General features: G+C 49.5%; 2 protein-coding genes across 4 annotated transcripts; both read left to right on the forward strand.

Annotated features, from left to right (window-relative positions):
• The first annotated feature begins 2,483 nt into the window (after positions 1 to 2,483).
• Positions 2,484 to 11,143, forward strand: ASB16 (ankyrin repeat and SOCS box containing 16). Its single transcript, XM_082371508.1, has 5 exons — positions 2,484 to 2,897; positions 4,926 to 5,193; positions 8,282 to 8,774; positions 9,298 to 9,411; positions 9,933 to 11,143. Exons 1-5 carry the CDS (start codon positions 2,597 to 2,599, stop codon positions 10,116 to 10,118), a joined length of 1,362 nt encoding a protein of 453 aa, XP_082227634.1. The 5' UTR covers positions 2,484 to 2,596; the 3' UTR covers positions 10,119 to 11,143.
• A 3,698-nt stretch (positions 11,144 to 14,841) lies between these two features.
• TMUB2 (transmembrane and ubiquitin like domain containing 2) lies at positions 14,842 to 22,628 on the forward strand. 3 transcript variants are annotated; one of them, XM_082371530.1, is made up of 3 exons: positions 14,842 to 18,631; positions 20,563 to 21,111; positions 21,364 to 22,628. In XM_082371530.1, exons 2-3 carry the CDS (start codon positions 20,588 to 20,590, stop codon positions 21,728 to 21,730), a joined length of 891 nt encoding a protein of 296 aa, XP_082227656.1. In that variant the 5' UTR covers positions 14,842 to 18,631; positions 20,563 to 20,587; the 3' UTR covers positions 21,731 to 22,628. The 3 variants fall into 3 exon arrangements, with proteins under 3 accessions (XP_082227656.1, XP_082227657.1, XP_082227655.1); XM_082371531.1 differs by having other exon boundaries at positions 14,842 to 18,577; XM_082371529.1 differs by lacking the exon at positions 14,842 to 18,631 and adding an exon at positions 18,638 to 19,262.
• The last annotated feature ends 9 nt before the right edge of the window (positions 22,629 to 22,637 follow it).

The raw sequence follows: 22,637 nt of genomic DNA on the forward strand, positions 1-22,637 counted from the left end.
TGCCCCTGGCCTGCGTTGCCCATCCTCACTCAGCCCCCTTGAGCTCTGGTCTCTGCTGCTCGCAATCCTGACAGATGCCCTGGTTTCTTGTGTGCTTCATCCCCCCACAGGCTCTGAGCTCCCAGAAGGCAGGCTGGGTATCCAGTTGCCTGGCACTGTTCCTGCCAGTAAAACTGGGCTCCCTGTGGGTTCATGTGTGGGTTGAAGTAAAGGCCTCAGGAAGTTAATGCTGAGGTTAGTTTTTCTGCCCTCAGGAAGTTAAGGCTAAGGACAGGGGACAGAACATATGGTAGCTCTGAGGACTGATCTGTAGTCAGAGCACCTTCAGGCCTGTAACAAGAAGGCTGCAGAGAGGCTGGGGAGGTCAGAACAGCCTCAGGCCCCGCTGACCATGACTACTGAGAGCCTCGGGAGAAGGCCCCTCTTGGCCCCATCCCACTTTGCCAGCTCCCAACCCTGGGAACCCAGCTGTGGGTGCTCAGCTGGGCTGTTGGCAGGGCAATTAAAACATCGAATGGGTGCCATTCTCTGAGGATAGAGCCGCCTTTCTCTGAGGATCTCCAAGCCCTCGCTGGGCGTGATCTCATTCCTCCTCTGGGATCCCGCACCCTGGAATACCACCAAGAGGCTGGGGCCAGAGTGGGTGAACAGCAGGGTAAGGGCAGAGCTGGAAACAGCCCAGGCTGCTGCCACCCACTTGGGCAGGCAGATGAGTGTCTGCTCCAGCGGAGAACAGGGGCCCTCAGTCAACGTGCTACACATAAGAGGCCGGCCCGCGACAAGCCAAGGGCTCCTCAACACCACGACAAAATCTACTGTGTGCCAGGCCCTGCTGGGTACCAGAACCCCAACTGAATCCATTCAGGTCCTGCTCTGGAGCCCATATCCAGCGCAGCAGGCTGTGGTCCACGGTACATGGGGACGGGCTTGACAAAGCACACGTGAGATCCTCCAGGAGCACGGATTGGGGAGTGGCTGGAACTGCAGGGGTGGGAGACCTGAGCAGGTGTCTCTCACCGCAGGTGACCTTTGAGGTGGACTTTGAGAGATGAGTCAGAAGGGAATTCCAAGCAGAGGGAACGGCAGGGAAAGGCGAGGATCCGTGAGGGAACAGCTGCCTGATGTGAGGCCAAGCCAGGGCACGGGGGTTAGTGGAAAGGGCAGGGCTTGGAAGTCAGCAGACGTTTTCAAGCTAGGAAATGAACTGTTTAGATAGATCCTTCCCTTTGGGCAGTGGAGCAGAGGGGTTGTGGCCAGAGGAAGGAACACCAGGTAGGAGGCAGGGCTGGTCCAGGTTAAAGGCCTTGAGATAGTAACTGAAAATGGGAGAATGGGAGCTGGAAAGTGTGTGTGTATGTGTGTGTGTGGACCGGGGCAGCCATGGCCTGCAGCCAGGGCGGGATGGGGACAGGCGGACCCTGAGGGGCCAAGGGGCTGCCCGCCACCACCCACTGGCTGAGGAGAGCTTCTGGGGCCAGGGCTGACCTCCCTCCTGCCCTCCCCTTCACTGCTCGGCAGCCAGAACTTAGTGCTGTTTCACGGCCTCATTCTTCCCCCTAGAGGCTCCTGGAAGCACAGCCACTTTGAGTGAGTGGGTTTGTGGCTTGAAGGTCTCCTTGGACCCCAGAGTTGGGAGGTCAAGCCCTTGGTCCTCCTCAGGCAGGCATGTAAGCCCTTTTAGGAGCTGCGGGGGAAAAAAAAAAAACCCTAGCCAAGACTCATTGAAGGCAGTGTTAGGGACCATGCTGTCCTGCTTGGAAGGTGGGGAGAGGCTCTCTCACCAAGGTGCACCATCTACGGAGTCAGACCCACTGTGGTCCTAGTCTGGCTCCCCCCTCACGAGCTGTGACCTTGAGCAAGTGGTCTCACCTTGCTAAGCCTTAAGTTCCTCATCAGTAAAACAGAAATAAGACCGCCCATCTCAGAGGTGTTCAAACTGTGATAATTAGCCGGATCGTATAATTTATTGTCAAAATCAAGCTTGCTGTTTACCTGGGCAAGCCAGAAAATATGTATGGTCACCTGAGTAAAGATGGATATAAAAGTGATTTAAGTACGTTAAGCCCTGTGCCTATATGTGCAGAGTTATTGCTGTTAGTGCAGATGCCAAGAAGAGGTGTTCAAACTCTGACTTGACCTGCCCTGATTTCCTGGGCAGGGGTCTGCCCTCCAGCCAACATCAGAGAGACCTGGGGATTGATTCTGGCTCTCCCTCCCTGTCTTGTCCATTTCCCTGATTGACTGTTTCACTCACCTCGGACCCTGCCAACCCAAGATGCTCACTCCAGAGAAGTGGGAGGATGCAGACCTGGAGCTCAGCTGAGGGCCGGCTCCCCAGTTGGAGGGTATCTGCAGGGGCAGGGGCTGTCCCTAGCCGTGGGCTGGGGGTTGACCCAACACTTTCTCTGCACCAAGATCATGACTCTGGGCAAACTGTGTTTACCAGAACAGCAAAGGGCCTATTTATAGCCTCAGCTGCTCCTTTCTCTGGGTCACAGGTTGGGGGCAGGGTGGCTCCTCAGAGCAAGGGTGGCAGTCGGGCTGAGGGAACCTGCTCTGCCCAGCTGCCGCTGTCCAGACCCCTGGATCCCTCCCCATGGCAGGGGAGACCTTCCCCTTCACCTCCTCCACCCTGCGCTCTCTCCGCCTGCAGCGGGAGTGGCTGGAATGGGAGGACCGGCGGCGGGCTGCAGCCCAGCAGTGCCAGAGCCAAAGGTGCCCCCCAAGTTCCCGGGCCCAACTCACTAGGCCGCGCCGCTCCTGCCGGGATCCAGCTGTGCACAATGCCCTGTTCTCCGGTGACCTGCAACAGATCCAAGCCCTGTTCCAAGATGAAGACGCTGCCAACATGATTGTGGAGACTGTGAGCAACCAGCTGGCCTGGTCAGCTGAACAGGGTAGGGAGCACGCGGTGGGGGCAGAAGAGGAGGGAGAGGGAGGAGGGGAGGGTGGGGAGGGAGCCTGGGCCCCATCGCCCCCCTCCAGACCATAGACTAGACCATCCCTTCCCACTGCCGATTCTAGCTCCCTCCTAAACAGAGATGAGGCATAGTTAGTGGTTTGTATGTCTTTTCAGAATTAAAGTTATAGTAACATGTTATATGACTTACACAGGAACACAGTTATATTCGAATGCAATTGTATCTCTGGATGTATATCCACGCGTGAATATTTTTTCTTTCATAGAATGAAATTATACTCCAGATGCTATTTATAGCCTGTTTTTTTCATGTAACATCTTTCTATGTCAATAACTATAAGTCCACATGATTTTTTTTTTTTTTTGGCCAGGCCGTGCGGCTTGCGGGATCTTAGTTCCCCAACCAGGGATTGAACCTGGGCCCTTGGCACTGGACGCTCAGAGTCCTAACCACTGAACCGCCAGGGAATTCCCCACGTAATAATTTAAATAGGTGCATAAATTCTATTGTATGGGTGTGCCACGATTTATATAACTAGCCCCCAAATAGATTGGTTAGATTAGGCTTCTTTTTTGTTTTATTTATTTATTGTAAAAAATATTTATTTATTTATTATTTATCTATTTAGGCTGCACCGGGTCTTAGTTTCGGCATGCGGGCTTCTTAGCTGAGGCATCCGAACTCTTAGTTGTGGCATGCGTGCAGGATCCAGTTCCCCAACGAGGGATTGAACCCAGGCCCCCTGCATTGGTAGCGTGGAGTCTTACCCCCTGGACCACCAGGGAAGTCCCTAGGTTTATTTTTTAAAGAAAACTATTTTAAATAACAGTATGACCAACATCTTTGTGTACTTGTTGGATGATCTTCCTTAGGATCTATTCTGACCAGAAGGTTTGTCTATGTAAACCAAATGATTGCCCTGTTCTTAGGCAGGAGAAAAGAAACCCCCCCCAAAAAAAAAGATTGACAGGAGATTGCTTCAAACCCCACCCATGGATATGGGGGTTCAAAATCCTTGGAGAGCTTATGCTCTCACAGTCACCACCAGGCCAAAGTCCTTCAACTGTTAGTAATGTGACCCCACCCAGGGCACCCTGGTCTCCTCTTCCAGAATGTCCACCATCTCCATCTCCCAAATGGAACTTGGCCTTAATTTCAATCCTAATAAAAAACAAAACATGCTTTACCCAAGATTTAGGAAGCCCAGGGATTTACTTAGCTACAATGCAAACAACTGACAGCAGGATATTAGCCATCTGTGTCCTTCGAACAAGACCTTGGCTATTTCTACAATTTGGATCCAACACCAGTCCCATGATCGACCCCTCTTCCCACTCTCCTTTTCTCTACCTCCATCTCTTATCCTCCCTCTCCGCCCTTCCCCCCATTTCCATGCCACCCTCCCCACCCCAGGATCGTCCTAGGACTTCTTCAGCTCTGCTCTGGCCACTCCCTGAGTCAGTTCCAGGCCCTCCTGTGTGTAACTCCCTCCCCTCCCCAACACCAGAGTGCCCAAGTTAACAAAAAGAGCCAAGGACTCCGCCAGCAGCTCAAAGACCCAGAGGTTTCCCTAACAGGATTCACCCTCCTTAGCTGCCCTTGTGGTTTTAAAGAGCAATTAAGGGAATTCCCTGGCAGTCCAGTGGCTGGGACTCGGCGCTCTCACTGCCGGGGCCAGCGTTCGATCCCTGGTGGAGGAGCTAAGATCCCACAAGCCTCTCGGTGTGGCCAAAAAAAAAAAAAAAAAAAAAAGAGCAATTAAATGTTTTTCCTATGACCCACGTATTACGTTTTGTTATAGACTGACAAACTGTTCTAAAAGGCTGTTCCAATTTACACTCTCAGCTGGGGGCTTGAGCAAGCGCCTCTCCACAGGTACAGACGAGCACAGGGTTTGTGCTCAGCCAGGCGTACAGAGGGCAGGGCAGCGTCAGTCGTACATGACAGCCTGCCCTGCCTGCCAGCCTCATACCCCCCCCCCTTAACACTGCCTGCTCCCCCCAGGGTTCTGGGTGCTGACCCCCAAAGCCAAGCATACGGCACCCCTCACCATCGCTGCTGCCCGAGGCTACACCGACTGCGCCCGCTACCTGATCCAGCAGGGAGCTGAGCTGGACGCCCGGGTCGGGGGCCGGGCCGCCTTGCACGAGGCCTGTGCCCGGGCCCAGTCCGACTGTGTGCGGTTGCTGCTGACCTTCGGCGCCAAGGTCAATGTGTTGTCTGAGGAAGGCACGACCCCTTTGCACCTCTGCACAACCCCTGAGTCCTTACAGTAGGTGCCCAGGGGCTGAGATGGTTTGGGGAGGGGGTGTGTGTGTATGTGTGTGTGTCTCCAGCTCACATGCCAGAAGCACATGTCCTCACAACATCATGGGAGACAGGTCTCATTCTTTTTTTTTCTTCTTTGAATTTTTGAATTTTATTTTAATTATTTTTTATACTGCAGTTTCTTATTAGTTATCTATTTTCTACATATTAGTGTATATATGTCAGTCCCAATCTCCCAGTTCATCCCACCACCCCCACCCCCACCCCCACCCCCACCCCCACCCCCCAGCCACTTTCCCCCCTTGGTGTCCATACGTTTGTTCTCTACATCTGTGTCTCGATTTCTGCCCTGCAGACCGGTTCATCTGTACCATTTTTCTAGGTTCCACATATATGCATTAATATACGATATTTGTTTTTCTCTTTCTGACGTACTTCACTCTGTATGACAGTCTCTAGATCCATCCACGTCTCTACAAATGACCCAATTTCGTTCCTTTTTATGGCTGAGTAATATTCCATTGTATATATGTACCACATCTTTAACCATTCATCTGTCAATGGGCATTTAGGTTGCTTCCATGACCTGGCTATTGTAAATAGTGCTGCAATGAACATTGGGGTGCATGTGTCTTTTTGAATTATGGTTTTCTCTGGGTAATGCCCAGTAGTGGGATTGCTGGGTCACATGGTAATTCTATTTTTAGTTTTTTAAGGAACCTCCATACTGTTCTCCATAGTGGCTGTATCAATTTACATTCCCACCAACAGTGCAAGAGGGTTCCCTTTTCTCCACACCCTCTCCAGCATTTGTTGTTTGTAGATTTTCTGATGATGCCCATTCTAACCGGTGTGAGGTGATACCTCACTGTAGTTTTGATTTGCATTTCTCTAATAGTTAGCGATGTTGAGCAGCTTTTCATGTGCTTCTTGGCCATCTGTATGTCTTCTTTGGAGAAATGTCTATTTAGGTCTTCTGCTCATTTTTTGATTGGGTTGTTTGTTTTTTTAATATTGAGCTGCATGAGCTGTTTATATATTCTGGCGATTAATCCTTTGTGCATTGATTCGTTTGCAAATATTTTCTCCCATTCTGAGGGTTGTCTTTTTGTCTTTGTAGTTTCCTTTGCTTTGCAAAAGCTTTTAAGTTTCATTAGGTCCCATTTGTTTATTTTTGTTTTTATTTCCATTACTCTAGGAGGTGGATCAAAAAAGATCTTGCTGTGATTTATGTCAAAGAGCGTTCTTCCTATGTTTTCCCCTAAGAGTTTTATAGTGTCCGGTCTTACATTTAGGTCTCTAATCCATTTTGAGTTTATTTTTGTGCGTGGTGTTAGGGAGTGTTCTAATTTCACTCTTTTACAAGTAGCTGTCCAGTTTTCCCAGCACCACTTATTGAAGAGACTGTCTTTTCTCCATTGTATATCCTTGCCTCCTTTGTCATAGATTAGTTGACCATAGGTACGTGGGTTTATCTCTGGGCTTTCTATCCTGAGACAGGTCTCATTCTATGGTGATAAAACTGAGACTCAGAAAGGTTTAGTGACTTGACCAAGGTCACATCAGCTAAGCCCAGTAGGCAGAAGCCCTGTTGCTTTTTGGGAAAACCCTGTCCCAACTGCAGTCTCCTATTCCCTGGAAACTCTCTGCAGCCACATTCCTAGCTATTTTGAGGTAAGCATCAAGAAAGATCTAGCCCAGTGTTTCCCAATCTTAGTATGAGGCACACTTCCTCTTCCCACCTTTTTAAGGTCAACAGTTTCTTGGCCACCCCCTACATGAAGGTATTTGCACTTTCACAAGTCAGATCCACAGACAAGGCTGGCGGGGGCAAGGAATCAAGGGTTCCTGAAAGGCATTCCACAGCCCACGTGCTGGGAACATCTACCCATGTAGATCTAGATCAGTGATGGACCCAGAAATGATCCAAAATTTCCAGTCCTTTCTTGAGGTCTTATGGGCATGTGGTGCACCTTCCAGCACACTTGATCCTTTTAAGTGAACTGAGAATGGTTTCGCTTACTGGAACCCTACTGAGCGAGCTTCTTGGAGTTATTTAAATTTAGTATATAGAAACAGAATTAGCCTATGATTAGAACTTACCGAGGAAATAAATTAAGTAGTTTGTGGCTGGCTGGCTGCTACTCAAAGCTTGGCCACTGAGCAAAGCGCCTACCGGACATGCGCGCTGAAGGGAGCTGGAACCCTGGCCATTTTGGGGAAGGATACTTTTTCATCAGGGTTTCGTTGGGGTTGATGGATCTGCCCCTGAGTTTCCAGTGGCTACCGTTCTGGCTTTTAAAATTACTGTTAGTTTAGTGCCATCGTTAGTTTAGTTTGCAGCGTGTTTGGTTTACCCCGAGGTGGTTAGTGATGCATGTTTGCCTCAACAGCGTTCTGACCTATGAAACACCTGTGAAACACGTGCTCCCTAAAATCTGGTTTTTGTTGTTTGGTTTTGTTTGTTTCCTCCAGGGGAAAGTGAAGTAAGCGGGACCCAAGTGCCTTCCTTTGCTGGAGTGGGTGTGGCTGGCTGAGAAAGGTGGTCTTCATGTTTGGAGACAGGAAGAAAATACTAATTAGGACTTTTTTTTTTTTTTTTTTTTTTACTAATTAGGACTTCTATTTCTGTTTTCTTTGGGGGTCATACTCCTCAATTTTCCATGCTTCACAGTGTACACATGAGTGGGTTTTCAAATCTTTTTGTGCTATCAAAATGTTAGGAGACCACTGACAAGTGATTCAGAACAAGGCCTTGGGGTCCCTATCTGATGGGGGAGTCAGGTTAGACTCTGGGAGGGACGGTCTGAGGCAGTGAATATTAATTCCTCCGCAGTCACTAACTTGCTGTATGTCCTGGGCTGCACCACCACCTTTCTGGGTTGAAAACTGAAATGCTCCCAGTGACTTGGATGGGCCTTCCAGCTCTGCTGTCTGTCATGGGGCTTCTGTGAGTCTGGCGATGGGCGCCAGGCTCGCTTGAGCCAAGAGAGGTGGGAAGAAGGGGTCAGGGATGACAGCAAGCTGAGGGGTTCCCAGGCCAGGCCTGGTCCCTCAGGATTTGCCTCAGGGGCCTTGTACCCTGCCTCCAGGTGCGCCAAGCAGCTGCTGGAGGCGGGAGCAACCGTGAACTTGGCGGTGCAGGACAGCGAGGTGACGCCCCTGCACGTGGCGGCGGCACGAGGCCTGGAGCAGCACGTGGCTCTCTACCTGGAGCACGGCGCCGACGTGAACCTGCTCACCAGCCAGGGCGAGACGGCCCTGAACGCGGCGTGCGCGGGCGCCGAGGGCCCGGGCAGCCGTCGGCGGCACCAGGCCGCCGCGCGCCGGCTCCTGGAAGCCGGGGCAGATGCCCGGGCGGCAGGGCGCAAGCGCCACACGCCGCTGCACAACGCCTGTGCCAACGGCTGCGGGGGCCTGGCCGAGCTGCTGCTGCACCACGGGGCCTGCGCTGCAGCTCCCAACGGGGCGGGCCACACGCCCATGGACTGCGCGCTGCAGGCCGTCCAGGACGCCCCCAACTGGGAGCCCGAGATCCTCTTTGCTGCGCTGCTGGACTACGGGGCCCAGCCTGTGCGCCCTGAGGTGCGCAGGGAGGGCCTGTGAAAGAAGGCTCCTGACGGGCGGGGGATGCCTGGAGCTGGAATTGCCCAGCCTCCGGGAAGAGAGGCCAAGAGACAGAGAGCCCGCCCTCTGGGCCAGAGATCTGTCCCCGTCTTGGGAAGGACCAGTGAGGGCTATGGGAGAGGGTGTCTAAGGGAGAAAAAAAGCCCCCAAGGAAACTGGCTGGGGCCAAGAGGTTGGAGCACACTTGAAGGTGGGGTAAACTGAGGCTAGAAAAGGATGAGGAGGGACTCAGATCTTGGCCTCTCAAATTTGGATGTGGGACTTCCCTGGGAGTCCAGTGGTTAAGACGCTGCGCTTCCACTGCAGGGGGCACGGGTTCGATTCCTGGTCGGGGAACTAAGATCCTGCATGGCACGCGGGCGGGCAAAAAAAGAACAGATTTGGATGTGAGTGGGGCTTTGGCCCAGGCTAGGTGGTAGAGGCGTGGTACCCCTGAGACCCTCTTTTGTTTTCTAGTCTGAGAGTCTCTTTTGATTTCTAGATGCTGAGACACTGTGCCAACTTCCCTCGAGCCCTGGAAGTCCTGCTTAATGCCTACCCTTGTGTCCCATCCTGTGATACCTGGGTTGAGACAGTGCTTCCAGAGCTGTGGCAGGTAAGTCCGCCCCACGAGCACAGCCCCTTCTCCTGGGCTCTGGGGGAGATAGAGAGGAAGGATGAGCCCCAGGCCTGTCCCTTCAGGGTGGGCTTCCTGGAGGCGGGAGCAAGAGGGACCCTGGGCCGGAGGAGGATGGGCAGAGTGAAACCTCTGTGTTCCAGGGTACCTCTGCCCCCGGAAGCTCAGAACAACCTTTAATTGCACACAACTCTCTAGCCTCTCTCTTACCTGCATCAGTATAGACATTTATCAGGCATCTCTGACTGAGTGGGCACTGTGCCAGTATCTTTGGAGTGGGGGTGGGTGCAGACATGGCTGAGACCCTGCTCTGCAGTGTGGTCCCAGCTCCCATGACCCCTGCAGAGCCTTTGCTTCTGAATCTGAGTCCTTCAAGATGAGCCGAACGCCCAGGTGGGTGCAGGTTGCAAAATCCCAGGGCCCCACCACTAGGTCACCCCCAGATGGAAGGGCAAAGTCAGGGCGTTGGGCCATCTGACCCTGTTCCACTCCCAATCTAGGAGCACGAAGCCTTCTACAGCTCGGCCCTGTCCATGGTGAATCAGCCGAGGCGGCTGCAGCACCTGGCCCGGCTGGCCATACGTGCTCAGCTGGGTAGCCGCTGCCGACAGGCTGCCGCCCGCCTCCCCCTGCCCCCGCTCCTCAGGGACTACCTGCTGCTGCGTGTGGAGGGGTGTATCCAGTGAGCCCCGTGCCCAGCTGCTCCCAGAGCTTGTCCTGCCCCCTCCATCAGCTGTCCCCCCCAACCCTGGAGGACCAGTCCCTGGCTTCTTATCCACACTCTGCATGTCCTCTGGGGCCAGCTCATCCCTCTACTGGCTTCCTGAACCACCTGCTGACCTCCAGCTCGACCTGAACTTCAGCTCCTCTCTCCCATGGGAAGGTCTGCAGACTCAGCCTTTGCCCGCATCCTCCTCCCTTGCCTAAGCGGATGATGGCCCCTCCAAGCAGGCCCCAAGCCAGGAGGAAGTGATCCTTGTTGTCCCCTCTCCCCTGCTACCCATGTACCTGTTCAGACTCCCAAAGAGTGACAGACTCTGCCTCTAGCTGTATTGCCAATGCCTGTGCTGCTTTTGTCACTTCAAGGGAGGACTTCACTGACTGGTCTTGAAACCCATGCCCTGCAAGGATGTTGGAACGATCTTTGGGAATCAGAACTCTGATCATGCCCTTCAGTGGCTCCACACCACCTTCAGGCTAAAATAAAAACTTAACAAGGCAGACAAACCTTCTAGCCCCTGCCTGCGCCAAGCCCTCTGGCCTCCTGATCCTCCTTCTCCCTTCTAAGGCTCCTGTAACTCAGCCTTAGCAAACTAGTTACCGGTTGCTGGATATGACCTGCTCTCCTTTGCTTCCAGGCATCTGCATGTGCTGTTCCCTCTGCTTGGTCTACCCTTCCCACATTTTTTTGCCCTGGTTGAAGCTGACTTGATCCTCAAGACTTGGCCTAATAGCCCTCTCTCCGCAGAGCCTTCTCTGCACTGAGTGCTTGTTCCTCACCCCTCAGTGATGCACGCTGTCTTAAACTGTGGTCACCGCACTCATGGTCTTTGAGGGTCTGTGACAGGAGGACCAGCCACCAGCTTTCCCTTCTTTCCCTCTCACTTCCTCCCCTGGTCCCAGAGTCAAAAGTACCACCATTCATCATTAAGAGGAAGCTTTTTAGGCCAAGCCAGTTCTTATGAACGCAAATAAATGATTTGTGCACAGAACCAAAGTGTGACTGTTAGGTTGACATGTGGCTGAGATACCTACCACTCCACGTTTATTCCTCCTCTTTGTACTCCTCTGTGGTTCCCAGGTTTTCTGCACGGAGCAGTTGTTACTTCTGTGATAGGAGAAAGAGTATAAGAACAACACAGGAACTCTCCCTGACCCTGAGCTTGTAGTACCCCCTGGAGGAGGTGGCTCCCAGAAGCCTGTTCTCCTGTCCCTTTGCTGAGGTGAGGGACCCTGGGCTCTCCACTGTCATTACCACTTGGAGTCACACGGTAGAGGTGGATCAGGAGTCCTGGGTCGGCCTCCTGCAGTTGTTGCCCAGCCTCCCCTCCTCTGTGGAAAGTTGTATCTGCGGGTATTTCCTTTCACCAACATGAAGACAGTCTTTTACCTCGTTATGCAGAGCAGCACCATCTCCTTTCTAGGTGAAATTTTTGCTTTAATTTCACAGATCCAAAAAGCCCGAGAGAAGAGAGGGAAATCCTCTCTAGTCCTGGGGCCAAGCCAGGAGCCTCACTCTCAGGGGAGGATGTCGAGCTGCTGTCCCCACCTTTACAGCAGGCAGACCCTAGCGAGCATGGCCTTTTCTGTTATATTTACAATGACAAATACCTGCTTAAAGAAAACCCCAAAGATGCATGTGATTATGTATCTGATTTTGGGATAAGAGAAGATTTTCCAGGATAAAAGCATAAAAGAAAAGACTCATCAGTCTCGATACAGAAAAAATTTAAATTTGGTTATAAAAGCACCAAATCAAAAACACAAGTAAAAGGCAAAATGTTGAAAAAAGTATCTGCCACTAAAAGATTTCATTTCCTTGGTTTGTAAGGGCAGGAATGACGTCTGTTTTATTCACCATCGCTGACTTGGTGCTTGTACAATGCCTTGCAGAGACTGGACACTCAAATATCTGTCAAAGCAATGAATGGTCATGCTCAACCTCACCAGTAATTAGGGAAATGCAAATTAAAACAACAGTAAGATATAATTCTCCTACTAGATTGGGGGACTTTTTTCGTGGCTTGCAGGATCTTAGTTCCCTGACCAGGGATTGAACCCGGGCCACCGCAGTGAAAGCACTGAGTCCTAAACACTGGACTGCCAGGGAATTCCCAGGGGACATTTTAAAGATTGATAATATGCAGTGCCTGTGAAGATGTGGAGACATAAGTCCTTGCTCATCCTGTGGGTCAGAAAGGAAATTGCCTCTTCAGTGGGCAATGGAGCAGTGCCCTTAAATTGCTCCCCAGTTACACAAAAGGCTGGTACACACAGGAATAGTCATCCCAGCCTTGCTTGCAACAACTCAACATGTGGGAAATGGTAAACAAATCCACACTATGGAATACAATTCAGTCCTTACAAAGGGTAGTACCCACAGCAGGAGAAAACTGGGGAGGGATTCCAAGTGACCAGCATATGTACTGCCTTGGAAAGATTACCAAGACTGTTACCAAGGTTGGAATACAACATGTACAGCAAACAAAACCAAGCCCCATGATTAGAGATGAATAGAAAAAGGCCTGGAAGGCAGGTTCCCAAATAGTCCCCTCTGGGGAGGGGAGAGGGACTGTGCCAGTGGGGCTTTTTATGGTCTGCATTTGAATTTTTTACAAAGGGGTGTCCCCATGGATCCTTGTGAAATTAAAAAAAAAAAAAAAAAATTGAAGGGAAGAAAAGGCAAAAGGCCTAAACTATTAATTTACAAGGTGGTTGACGGAACATGACAGATGTGCAAAAACTCACTGGTAATCCAATGAATGCAAATTAAAGGAACAGACACCTTTTTGCCTAGCAAATAGGCAAACATGAAACAAATAGCATCTAGTGGTTAGGGAAGGAGCACTTTTTGATTTTTTACAGGACGGATTTACTATAAACATTTAGTTAAGGCAACATCCAGGATTCACAGATACATTCATCACTCTATAGCCATCATAATTGCACATAAAGGTATAAAAATACCCAAGTTCAATAGTTTAGGAAAAATAAACAGATAGGGAGCTAAGATCCCTTAAAATCCTCTGTTAATTTTAAATTGTTATTATATGTAAGAGACCAGGTTTGGGCAGTGATATAGTCTCAACTGCAGGCTTCTTTCTTTCCTCTCTCTTTCTCTAATTCCTCCACCCTCAAAAACCTAACCCTGAAAGCCCCTCTTTCAAAACACCCTTAACTCAACTGCATCCTGTCCTTTGCTGTACACACTCACAAAACCCATCCTTGTCAGACTCAGCCTCCACTTTTTCCACCCCTTCATCCCAGCTGCTGAGTATTCCAAGGATATTCCAAGCATATCCTCATCCCCAGCCAATTCTTCCTTCTTCCCTTCTATCCATTTTCCTCACTGCCATGGCTATCTTAAGACTTCACCTCTGGAGAGCTAACTAAACTTAAAAGCTTTTGCACAGAAAAGGAAACCATTGACAAAACGAAAAGACAAGCTACTGAATGGGAGAAAATATTTGCAAATGATTACAACCGATAAGGAGTTAATATCCAAAATATATAAACAGCTCATACAACTCAACATCAAAAAAAAAAAACAAAAAACAACCTGATTAAAAAATGGGCAGAAGACCTGAATAGACATTTTTCCAAAGAAGACATACAGATGGCCAACAGGCACATGAAAAGATGCTCAACATCATTAATAATCAGAGAAATGTGAATCAAAACTACAGTGAGGTATCACCTCACACCTGTCAGAATGGCCATCATCAAAAAGATGAAAATAGTAAATGTTGCTGAGGGTGTGGAGAAAAGGGAACCCTTGTGCACTGTTGGTGGGAATGTAAATTGGTGCTGCCGCTGTGAGAAACAGTATGGAGGGTCCTCAAAATTAAATATAGAACTGCCATATGATCCAGCAATTCCACTCCTGGGTATATATCCAAAGAAAAGGAAAACACTAATTCAAGAGGATACATGCACCCCAGTGTTCATAGCAACATTATTTACAATAGCCGAGATATGGAAGCAACCTTTGTCCATCAATAGATGAATGGATAAAGAAAATGTGATATATAGATATATATATATATATATATATATATATATATATATATATATATAGTATTCAATTGTGTATATATATATTCAATCGTATATTTACACAATTGAATATTCAATTGTACAGATATATATATTCAATTGTACATGTATACAATTGAATACTATTCAGCCATAAAAAAGAATGAAACTTTGTCATTTGCAATAACATGGATGGACTTGGAGGGTACTATGCTTAGTGAAATAAGTCAGAAAAAGACAAATACTGTACGATATCATTTATATGTGGAATCTAAAAAATAAACTAGTGAATATAGCAAAAAAGAAACAGACTCACAGATATAGAGAACAAACTAGTGGTCACCAGTGGGAAGAGGGGAGGCGGGAGGGGGGAGATAGGGGTAGGGGATTAAGAGGTACAAACTTCTGGGTATAAAATAAAAAAGCTACAAGGATATATTGTACAGCACAGGGATATAGCCAATATTTTATAGTAACTATAAATGGAATATAACCTTTAAAAATTGTGAATTGGGGCTTCCCTGCTGGTGCAGTGGTTAAGAATCCGCCTGCCAATGCAGGGGACATGCGTTCGAGCCCTGGTCCGGGAAGATCCCACACGCCGCGGAGCAACTAAGCCCGTGTGCCACAACTACTGAGCCTGCGAGCCACAGCTACTTAGCCTGTGCTCTAGAGCCCCTGTGAGCCACAACTACTGAGCCCGCATGCCACAACTACTGAGCCTGCGTGCTGCAACTACTGAAGCCTGCACGCCTAGAGCTCGTGCTCCGCAACAAGAGAAGCCACTGCACTGAGAAACCTGTGCACTGCAACAAAGTGTAGCCCCCGCTCACTGCAACTAGACAAAGCCCGCGCCCAGCAATGAAGACCCAAAGCAGCCAAAAATAAAAAAAATAATAAAATAAAAATTGAGTCACTATGTTGTACACCTGAAACATATAATATTGTAAATCAGTTATATCTCAATTAAAAAAAAAAAAAAAGACTTCACCTCTGGCCAGAAGACAACTCTCTCAAATTCCCTATCTCTTCCGCCAACTTCTCTGAATGCATCTATCATTCATTTAATAAATTTTTATCAAGTACTCGCTGCATGCAGGCATTGGATAGACTTTGGGAATACTGGAATAAAAACAAACAGAACACAGTTCCTGCCTTCAAAGAATTTGGTAAGACAGAAAAATGAAAAACGACGTGTAGTGTGGTAAACGTTATGGTAGAAGTCAGTCCATGCAGCCTTGGGAACACAGAGTGTATGTTCCTAACCCCAGATGGATGGATCGGGTACCTGTGGCAGGGGCAAGCCAGATTTCCCACATCTTCTGCAGGGCAAGCCCAGATATCAGCCCAGCCCTCCCTCGCTCCAGAGGCCACTGCTCAGTCATTTATTCCCTTCTCAGATTGCATTTATCTTTACTTCTCCCCTTCTCCTCTGCTCTTTCCTCTTGGCTTATAAACATCTTCAGGAGTCTCACATCTCTCAAGCCGCAGCCCCCCCCCCCAAATATTCCCTGTTCCTCTCTAGCCTCTACCCTGTTTTTTGGGAAGAGAACAGTAAGGGGTGCTCTTCACACTGCCGATGGTAATGAAAATAGGTACAACATTCTAGAGGACAATGTGGCACCGTGTATCAAAAATCTTAAAAATGTGAACATCCTTTGACCCAGTAATTCCAGTTCCTGGAATTTACCCTAGGGGAAAAAAAAATCATGGATGTGTACAAATAACTGTCATAAAGATGTTTATTAAAATGCGGTTTAAAAACCAAGTACTGTAAACAATCTAAGTGTCTATCCAAGTGAGATGATTAATTTAAAAAAGTATAGTGCAACGTGGAAGGTAATACTGTTGAGCAGCTATTTAAAACTGTGCTCTGATGCTACAAAAATATTCACCAACATGTGAAATGCTTTATGGTAATAGCTAAGTGAAAATAGTAAGGGACCAAATATTGGCAATAAGATTATATTTTATATATATATATTATATATATATATATAATACATACACACACACATACATAGAGGGGGGAGAGAGAGAGGGAGGGAGAACTGGATAACTTTAGCTATACCACTAACTGCATAATTTGGACAATTATTTAGTCTCTCTGAGCCTCAGTTTCCAAATCTGTAAAGTGGATACAATATGAGGTACTTGATAGGGCTCCATGAGAAAATGTATGTGAAGTGCTTAGCACAGTACCTGGCATATAATAAACTCTCAAAAGCATTAACAGTGGTTCAACTCAGTGCTTTTTCATTCCCTCAAATATTTATTGAGAGCCCTCGAGCCTGCCGTTCTCTCTATTTGGAACTTCACTTGGTAAATCTGTACTCATTCTTCAAAATTTTCTTTAACTGTACTATGATGCCCTGCCTTTTCCTGTGTTCATCACAACAAAAACACTAGACTTTAAATCCAAAAGGTACATTTATGCAGAAATTGAAACAGTAACTTTTATCTCACAAACATAATGTTGATCAAAAGAAGTCAGACAAAAGAATTGAAAGCAGGGACTCAAACAGATACTTGTACATCAGTGCTCACAGCAACATTATTTATAATGCCCCAAAGGTGGAAACAACACAAATGTCCACTGATAGATAAATGGATAAAGAAAATGTGGTATATACATACAATGGAATATTACTCAGCCTTAAAAAGGAATGAAATGATATGGTCTACAACATGGATGATCCTTGAAAACATGCTAAGTGAAATAAACCCGACAAAAAAGGACAAATATTGTATGATCCCACTTACATGAGATACCTAGAATAGGCAAATTCATAGAGACAGAAAGTAGAAATAAAGGGGGGAGGAGGGAAAGGAAATGGATGAATAAAGGAAATGGATAGTGATGATGGGTGCACAACATTGTGAATTAATGCCACTGAATTAGCCACTTAAAAATGGTTAAAATGGTAAATTTCATGTATATTTTACCACAATAAGAAAAGACTGAAAAAGAAAAAAAGAAGCCGGACACCAAAGAGTACATACTGTTTGATTCCACTTATACAAAATACAAAAACAGAAAACTATGGTGACAGAAATCATAGTAGTGACTACTCTTTGGAAGTTAGTGGCGAAGAGGACTGAAGGGCAGTTCTGGGGTCATTTTCTATTTCTTTCTTTATTTTTGGCTGCGTTGGGTCTTTTTTGCTGCGCACGGGCTTTCTCTACTTGTGGCGAGCGGGGGCTACTCTTTGTTGCGGTGCGCGGGCTTCTCATTGCAGTGACTTCTCTTGTTGGGGAGCACAGGCTCTAGGCGCACGGGCTTCTGTAGTTGTGGCACGCGGGCTCAGTAGTTGTCGCTCGTGGGCTCTAGAGAACAGGCTCAGTAGTTGTGGCGCACGGGCTTAGTTGCTCCACGGCAAGAGGCACCTTCCTGGACCAGGGTTCGAATCCGTGTCACCTGCATTGGCAGGCGGATTCTTAACCACTGTGCCACCAGGGAAGCCCTCATTTTCTATTTCTTGATCTGAGTCCTGTTTCCACCCATGTGTTCAGTTGGTGAAAACTAACGAGCTCTTCGCTTTTGAGTTTGCCCGTCAACATTATTTACACTTCAATCAATAGTTCACCGGAAAACAACAGCAAAAACCCCAGAACGTCTTTAGAACAAATTTTAATTTCAAAAATCCGGATAAATTCTTGTAAGCTGAACCTTTTTTCCCTGCCTTTCTTGGGGTTCCTGCTTTTCCTGTGTCCTAAGCCTTCAATGAATCTGTGCCTTCTTTTGAAATGCTTTCTTGCCTTATTTACCAAGCTTCCACACTACCTGGGGCCGCATTCTCGGAGCACCGGCTGGTGACTAAATTGTCTCCTTGTCTGTCATCTCGACTAGTCCTGAGTTGAACTCTTTGAGATCAGAAAGACCAGTCCCGGCTGATTCCGCTAACCCGGAGCTCAGTGCGCGTTACAGAGCAGTAATAAATCAAATCAGCCCGGGAGGCTGGGAGCAAGGCCGGAAGAAATATGCTGCGAAGAGGAAAGCGCCGCTCTGGTCTACCCAGCGGTGCCCGCCCGCTCGGACATCCAGACGCGAAGCCACACCCCTTGCCCAAGCACCTCCCCTAACTCCCTCCTGGCCCCGCCCCTCACCCGTGGGCTTCTTAGGCCCCGCCCACCAGGCGTGGCCCTGCCCCGGGAGGGCCAGGATCCCGCCAACAATAACTCCGCCCCTCCTTCCGCTGAGAAACCTGTCCCTTTTATTTAAAGAATACGTTTACGTCAGCCCGCTTTACGTAGCTTGTCGTCATCAGTGCAAGGCGCGGAGGCGGAACTTCCTGTCTCTGGTTATAACAGCTTCCGGGAGAAGCCGGAAGAGACCGGACCCTGGACAGAATCAGGGCTAGCCAGCCCCTCCCCCGGCCCCTACAGAAAGGTGAGTCCACGGGCCGTCTTGGCGAAGTCAAAACACTTAGTCTGGACGTTTCAGGTGAGGATCTCCCTCCTTATCCAGGCACAGTACCGGTCCGGATCCCCTTTAATTTCCCATGTTCCCCTGCGTACTCAAGCCCCGCCCCCAACCTCCCGTCCCCGCCCCGAAGTGTGAGGGGTGTGGATGGTTTGTGAACCCCTCAACTGACTCTACCCGTCGCGGGCTGGGAGAAGAGGGTTTGGCCACGGCGGCCGGAACTAGGCAGCCTTTCGGCTTGGGTGGACCCACGGACTCCTCTCCAGCGCCGCGGGAATAGGACCGCCCAAACGCGGAGCCTTCGCGTCAGAAAAGGCAGGATCGGGGACCCCTCCTCACCGCGCCGTCAGGGTCGCTCACGGGTTGAGGAGCGAGCAAAGGCCTCTGAGGAGGGAGACCTGGGGTCCTGCCCAGTCCCTCCCCTCGAAAGTTCCCTGTGCCTGTGCCAGTCGTTTTTGCCTCAGAGGTTCGCCGCAGTTTCCTTTTCTTTAAATCAGGGTTAATGACGTTAACCTTCTTACCATTAGGGGTTAGTTGTGGGAGTGATAAATAACTGCTACTGTTTGTTTACTGAACAATTGCAATGTGCCAGGCACTGAGCTAAGTATTTTGCTTCGATGATTTCTCGTCATCTTCAAAACAACCTTATGAGGTAGGTACTATTTTTAACCCCATTTTACTGATGCGAAAGCTGAGGCTCTGAGAAAATTGTTTGAGGTTACAGAGCTAATAAGAGGCAAAGGGAGTTATAGTTAGTTTGGGGTTTGTTTTTTTTTTTTTTTTTCCTGATTCCAGGGCCCATGTACTAAATAAGGATGTGAAAAGTATTCAGATGTTGATATGTTCCGCAGTATTCTTTGAGCAGCTACTGTGGGGTTATGCTGGGCACTGTGGTACATAGAGAAATACATGTGAACCTTATCCTCCAGGAGTCTAGTAGAGAGATGGACTGGTAGCTAAGTATAATGAAGTGTTATAGGTGCTGTGAGAATAGTCTGGTAATGATAATCATCAGACTGGATTTGCCCAGGGACAGCTTCGAAAGCAGCAGATTCTCCAAGGGAAAGAGTAGGTACTCCAAGGAGCAAGCAGATATCCTTCCTACCTTTCTAAGAAACTGCCGAGGGAGAACACAGGACAAGGGGGGAGATTGCGATATGGATTGTGAGAGCCATTTTGGAATCTTGTCCGAATCAGTTCCGTGCAGGTAGTGGTTTTGCATTTGTGAGCCTGCAGTGACCCAGGAGGGTGGTGCTTCTGGTGTCTGTTCTGCTTTGCTGCCAGAAGAATTTCGGAGGAGGCAGACACAATGTCCGCTGCATAGTGTCTGTTGATGGCCCCTACAGAGCTGTCCCTTTGGGGTGGTCTGACTTTGCTTTTGATAAATTAATTTTCTTTGGCTCTTGACATCTGGACCTAGATCCATGACCATGAATGAGACTGAGTTCAAATGACACAGTCTGGCAAGAGTGGCTGCACTATGCCTCCAAAGGGGCCCCAAATAAAATATTCCGGGCTTTTTTGGTTTCTCTGAAGCCACCTTAGAGGCATCTCGTGGGGGGGGGGGGGCATAGTTGCTTTACCAATAGATAAAAATCCTAGAGAAACTCAGGGCTCAAAGAAGCAAATGTTTTCCCCACCTGCCAAAAAAGCAACGAACGGTAGCAGTAGCAGCAACAAAGCTGTAAGGTTTTCCTGATGATCCATGCTTACTGGGGGGTTGGAATGTGAGAGAGGAAGGGCGTGGAACCTGAAAGCCAGCGTTTCACAGTAGAGGCAAGGGGTAAGTCCTTAGCTGTAGATTGGGGGTCCAGAGTTCGGAAGGTTTGTGTCTCTACAGGACGCTGAACTCCATTTTCTTTCAGGGCTGGGTCAGTTAGAGCCTAAGTAAACAGGAAACCCGGTTGCAACCCCTCATGCCCTGCTGATGCTCTCCCCCTTTGTTCCTGCAGTGTGGACCCAGTCAGCACCCAGGCCATGGAGCTCTCTGATGTCACCCTTATTGAGGGTGTGGGTAATGAGGTGACTGTGGTGGCAGGTGTGGCGGTGCTGATTCTAGCCTTGGTCCTAGCTTGGCTCTCTACCTACGTAGCCGACAGTGGTAGCAACCAGCTCCTGGGCACTATTGTGTCAGCTGGCGACACATCCGTCCTCCACCTGGGGCATGTGGACCATCTGGTGGCGGGCCAAGGCACCCCAGAGCCAACCGAACTCCCACATCCATCAGAGGGTAATGATGAGAAGGCTGAAGAGGCTGGCGAAGGTGGGGGAGACTCCACAGGGGAACCCGGAGCTGGGGGTGGTATTGAGCCCAGCCTTGAGCACCTGCTTGACATCCAAGGCCTGCCCAAAAGACAAGCGGGCCCGGGGAGCAGCGGTCCAGAGGTGCCCCAGAGATCTGAGGATAGCACCTGCCTCATCAATGTGCGGCTCAAATTCCTCAATGACACCGAGGAGCTGGCTGTGGCCAGGCCAGAGGATACTGTGGGTGCTCTGAAGAGGTAAGTGGGCTGGGAAGTGGGAGGCTGCTTGTACCCCATGCCCCCAGCCTTTGGTCTTCTCGGAGGAGGCTGATACAGACGTGGGAGCAGCAGGGAAGCGTCAGGTGCAGCCCTTACAGGGCGGGTGGGGGAATACTTCCTTAGAAAGCCACCCTGCAATTTCCCCCCAGTGCCTTGCTTTGTTGGTCCAGGCCTTTCGGCCTTCTCATTCCTTGCCCTCTGTCTTTCCTTCTATCTCTCTCATCCTTACAGTAAATACTTCCCTGGACAAGAAAGCCAGATGAAACTGATCTACCAGGGCCGCCTGCTGCAGGACCCAGCCCGCACACTGCGTTCCCTGAACATTACCGACAACTGTGTGATTCACTGTCACCGCTCACCCCCTGGGTCAGCTGTTCCAGGCCCCTCGGCCTCCCTGGCCCCCTCTTCAGCCACTGAGCCGCCCAGCCTCGGCGTCAGTGTGGGCAGCCTCATGGTGCCTGTGTTTGTGGTGCTGTTGGGTGTGGTCTGGTACTTCCGTATCAATTACCGCCAGTTCTTCACAGCACCTGCCACTGTCTCCCTGGTGGGGGTCACTGTCTTCTTCAGCTTCCTAGTATTTGGGATGTATGGACGATAAGGACCGTAGGGAGAAAATGAAAGGCGTGGTCTTCCTCCTTTATGGCCTCTCCCCTTTCCTGGCCAGAGCTGGGCCCAAGGGCCTGGGAGGGAAGGGTGGAAAGGATGTGGTGGGTCCCCCTCCATAGGACCCAGGAGGCAGGCATGGGGCCTCTGCTTCACGCCCACGAGGGTACAGACATCCCCTCTGTGCAAGCACAACTCAGGTAGAAATGAGAATGTCATCTTCCTTCACTTTTAAGGTCCTGAAGTTCAGAGCTGAGCTGGTGTTCCAGCTCAATGGGGAGCCTGGGCTCTGAGGATTCCCTCCCAGCTGTGGCCCTAGCTCTTTCCATTATCCTGCATGTCTGCTCCTCAGCCCCCAGCGCTGCCTGTCAGGGCAGCTCAGCATGGCCCCAGCATACTTCTATAGGGAGCCTGGAGTATCTTTCAGGTTCCCTAGTGGAATATCCATCTTTTTTGAGACTGAAATCACATGGGCAGGAGTGAAGTTTGTGTCAGCCTTCCCTGTAGGCACCTGGCCACCTCTACCTTCTCCCTCCACCCCGTAGCAGGAATAGGGTGTTCTCTGTGTTCTGGATGGTTTCCAGTGTTTTTTTCTTCAAAGCACTTTGCTTATATTCTTTTCTTAAAAAAATAGTCCCTTATAGAGCTCAGTCAGGAAGGGGATTGGGGCACAAAGCCAAGCCCCCAGCATTGGGAGAGGCCGGGCCACAGCTGCTGCTACCCTAGGCCTAAGGCTGTAAGCAAGAGGCAGCTCTGGCCCTCAGCCAGTGTCCTACTCTGCCCAGCTCCAAGGACGAGCTCTGGGTATGGAGCACTGGGCCCCAGGCCCTTGCCTCTGGGGCTCTTGGATGGAGGGCCAGTATCTGTGACTGAATAAAGTTCCATTTTGTGGCCGTGGAGTC

The sequence above is a fragment of the Balaenoptera borealis genome (genome assembly GCF_965194805.1).
Source record: "Balaenoptera borealis genome assembly, chromosome: 20".
Taxonomy (NCBI): domain Eukaryota; kingdom Metazoa; phylum Chordata; class Mammalia; order Artiodactyla; family Balaenopteridae; genus Balaenoptera; species Balaenoptera borealis.

What these genes read in the sequence shown, in the direction of transcription:
- ASB16 (XM_082371508.1), top strand. Translation starts at nt 2,597, where the DNA reads ATGGCAGGGGAGACCTTCCCCTTCACCTCCTCCACCCTGCGCTCTCTC. An exon ending in CCCAGCCTGTGCGCCCTGAG is followed by an intron (nt 8,775 to 9,297) that starts GTGCGCAGGGAG and finishes TTTGATTTCTAG; the next exon opens with ATGCTGAGACACTGTGCCAA. An exon ending in TGCTTCCAGAGCTGTGGCAG is followed by an intron (nt 9,412 to 9,932) that starts GTAAGTCCGCCC and finishes CTCCCAATCTAG; the next exon opens with GAGCACGAAGCCTTCTACAG.
- TMUB2 (XM_082371529.1), top strand. Translation starts at nt 19,228, where the DNA reads ATGATTTCTCGTCATCTTCAAAACAACCTTATGAG. An exon ending in CTTCAAAACAACCTTATGAG is followed by an intron (nt 19,263 to 20,562) that starts GTAGGTACTATT and finishes TTGTTCCTGCAG; the next exon opens with TGTGGACCCAGTCAGCACCC. An exon ending in ACTGTGGGTGCTCTGAAGAG is followed by an intron (nt 21,112 to 21,363) that starts GTAAGTGGGCTG and finishes TCATCCTTACAG; the next exon opens with TAAATACTTCCCTGGACAAG.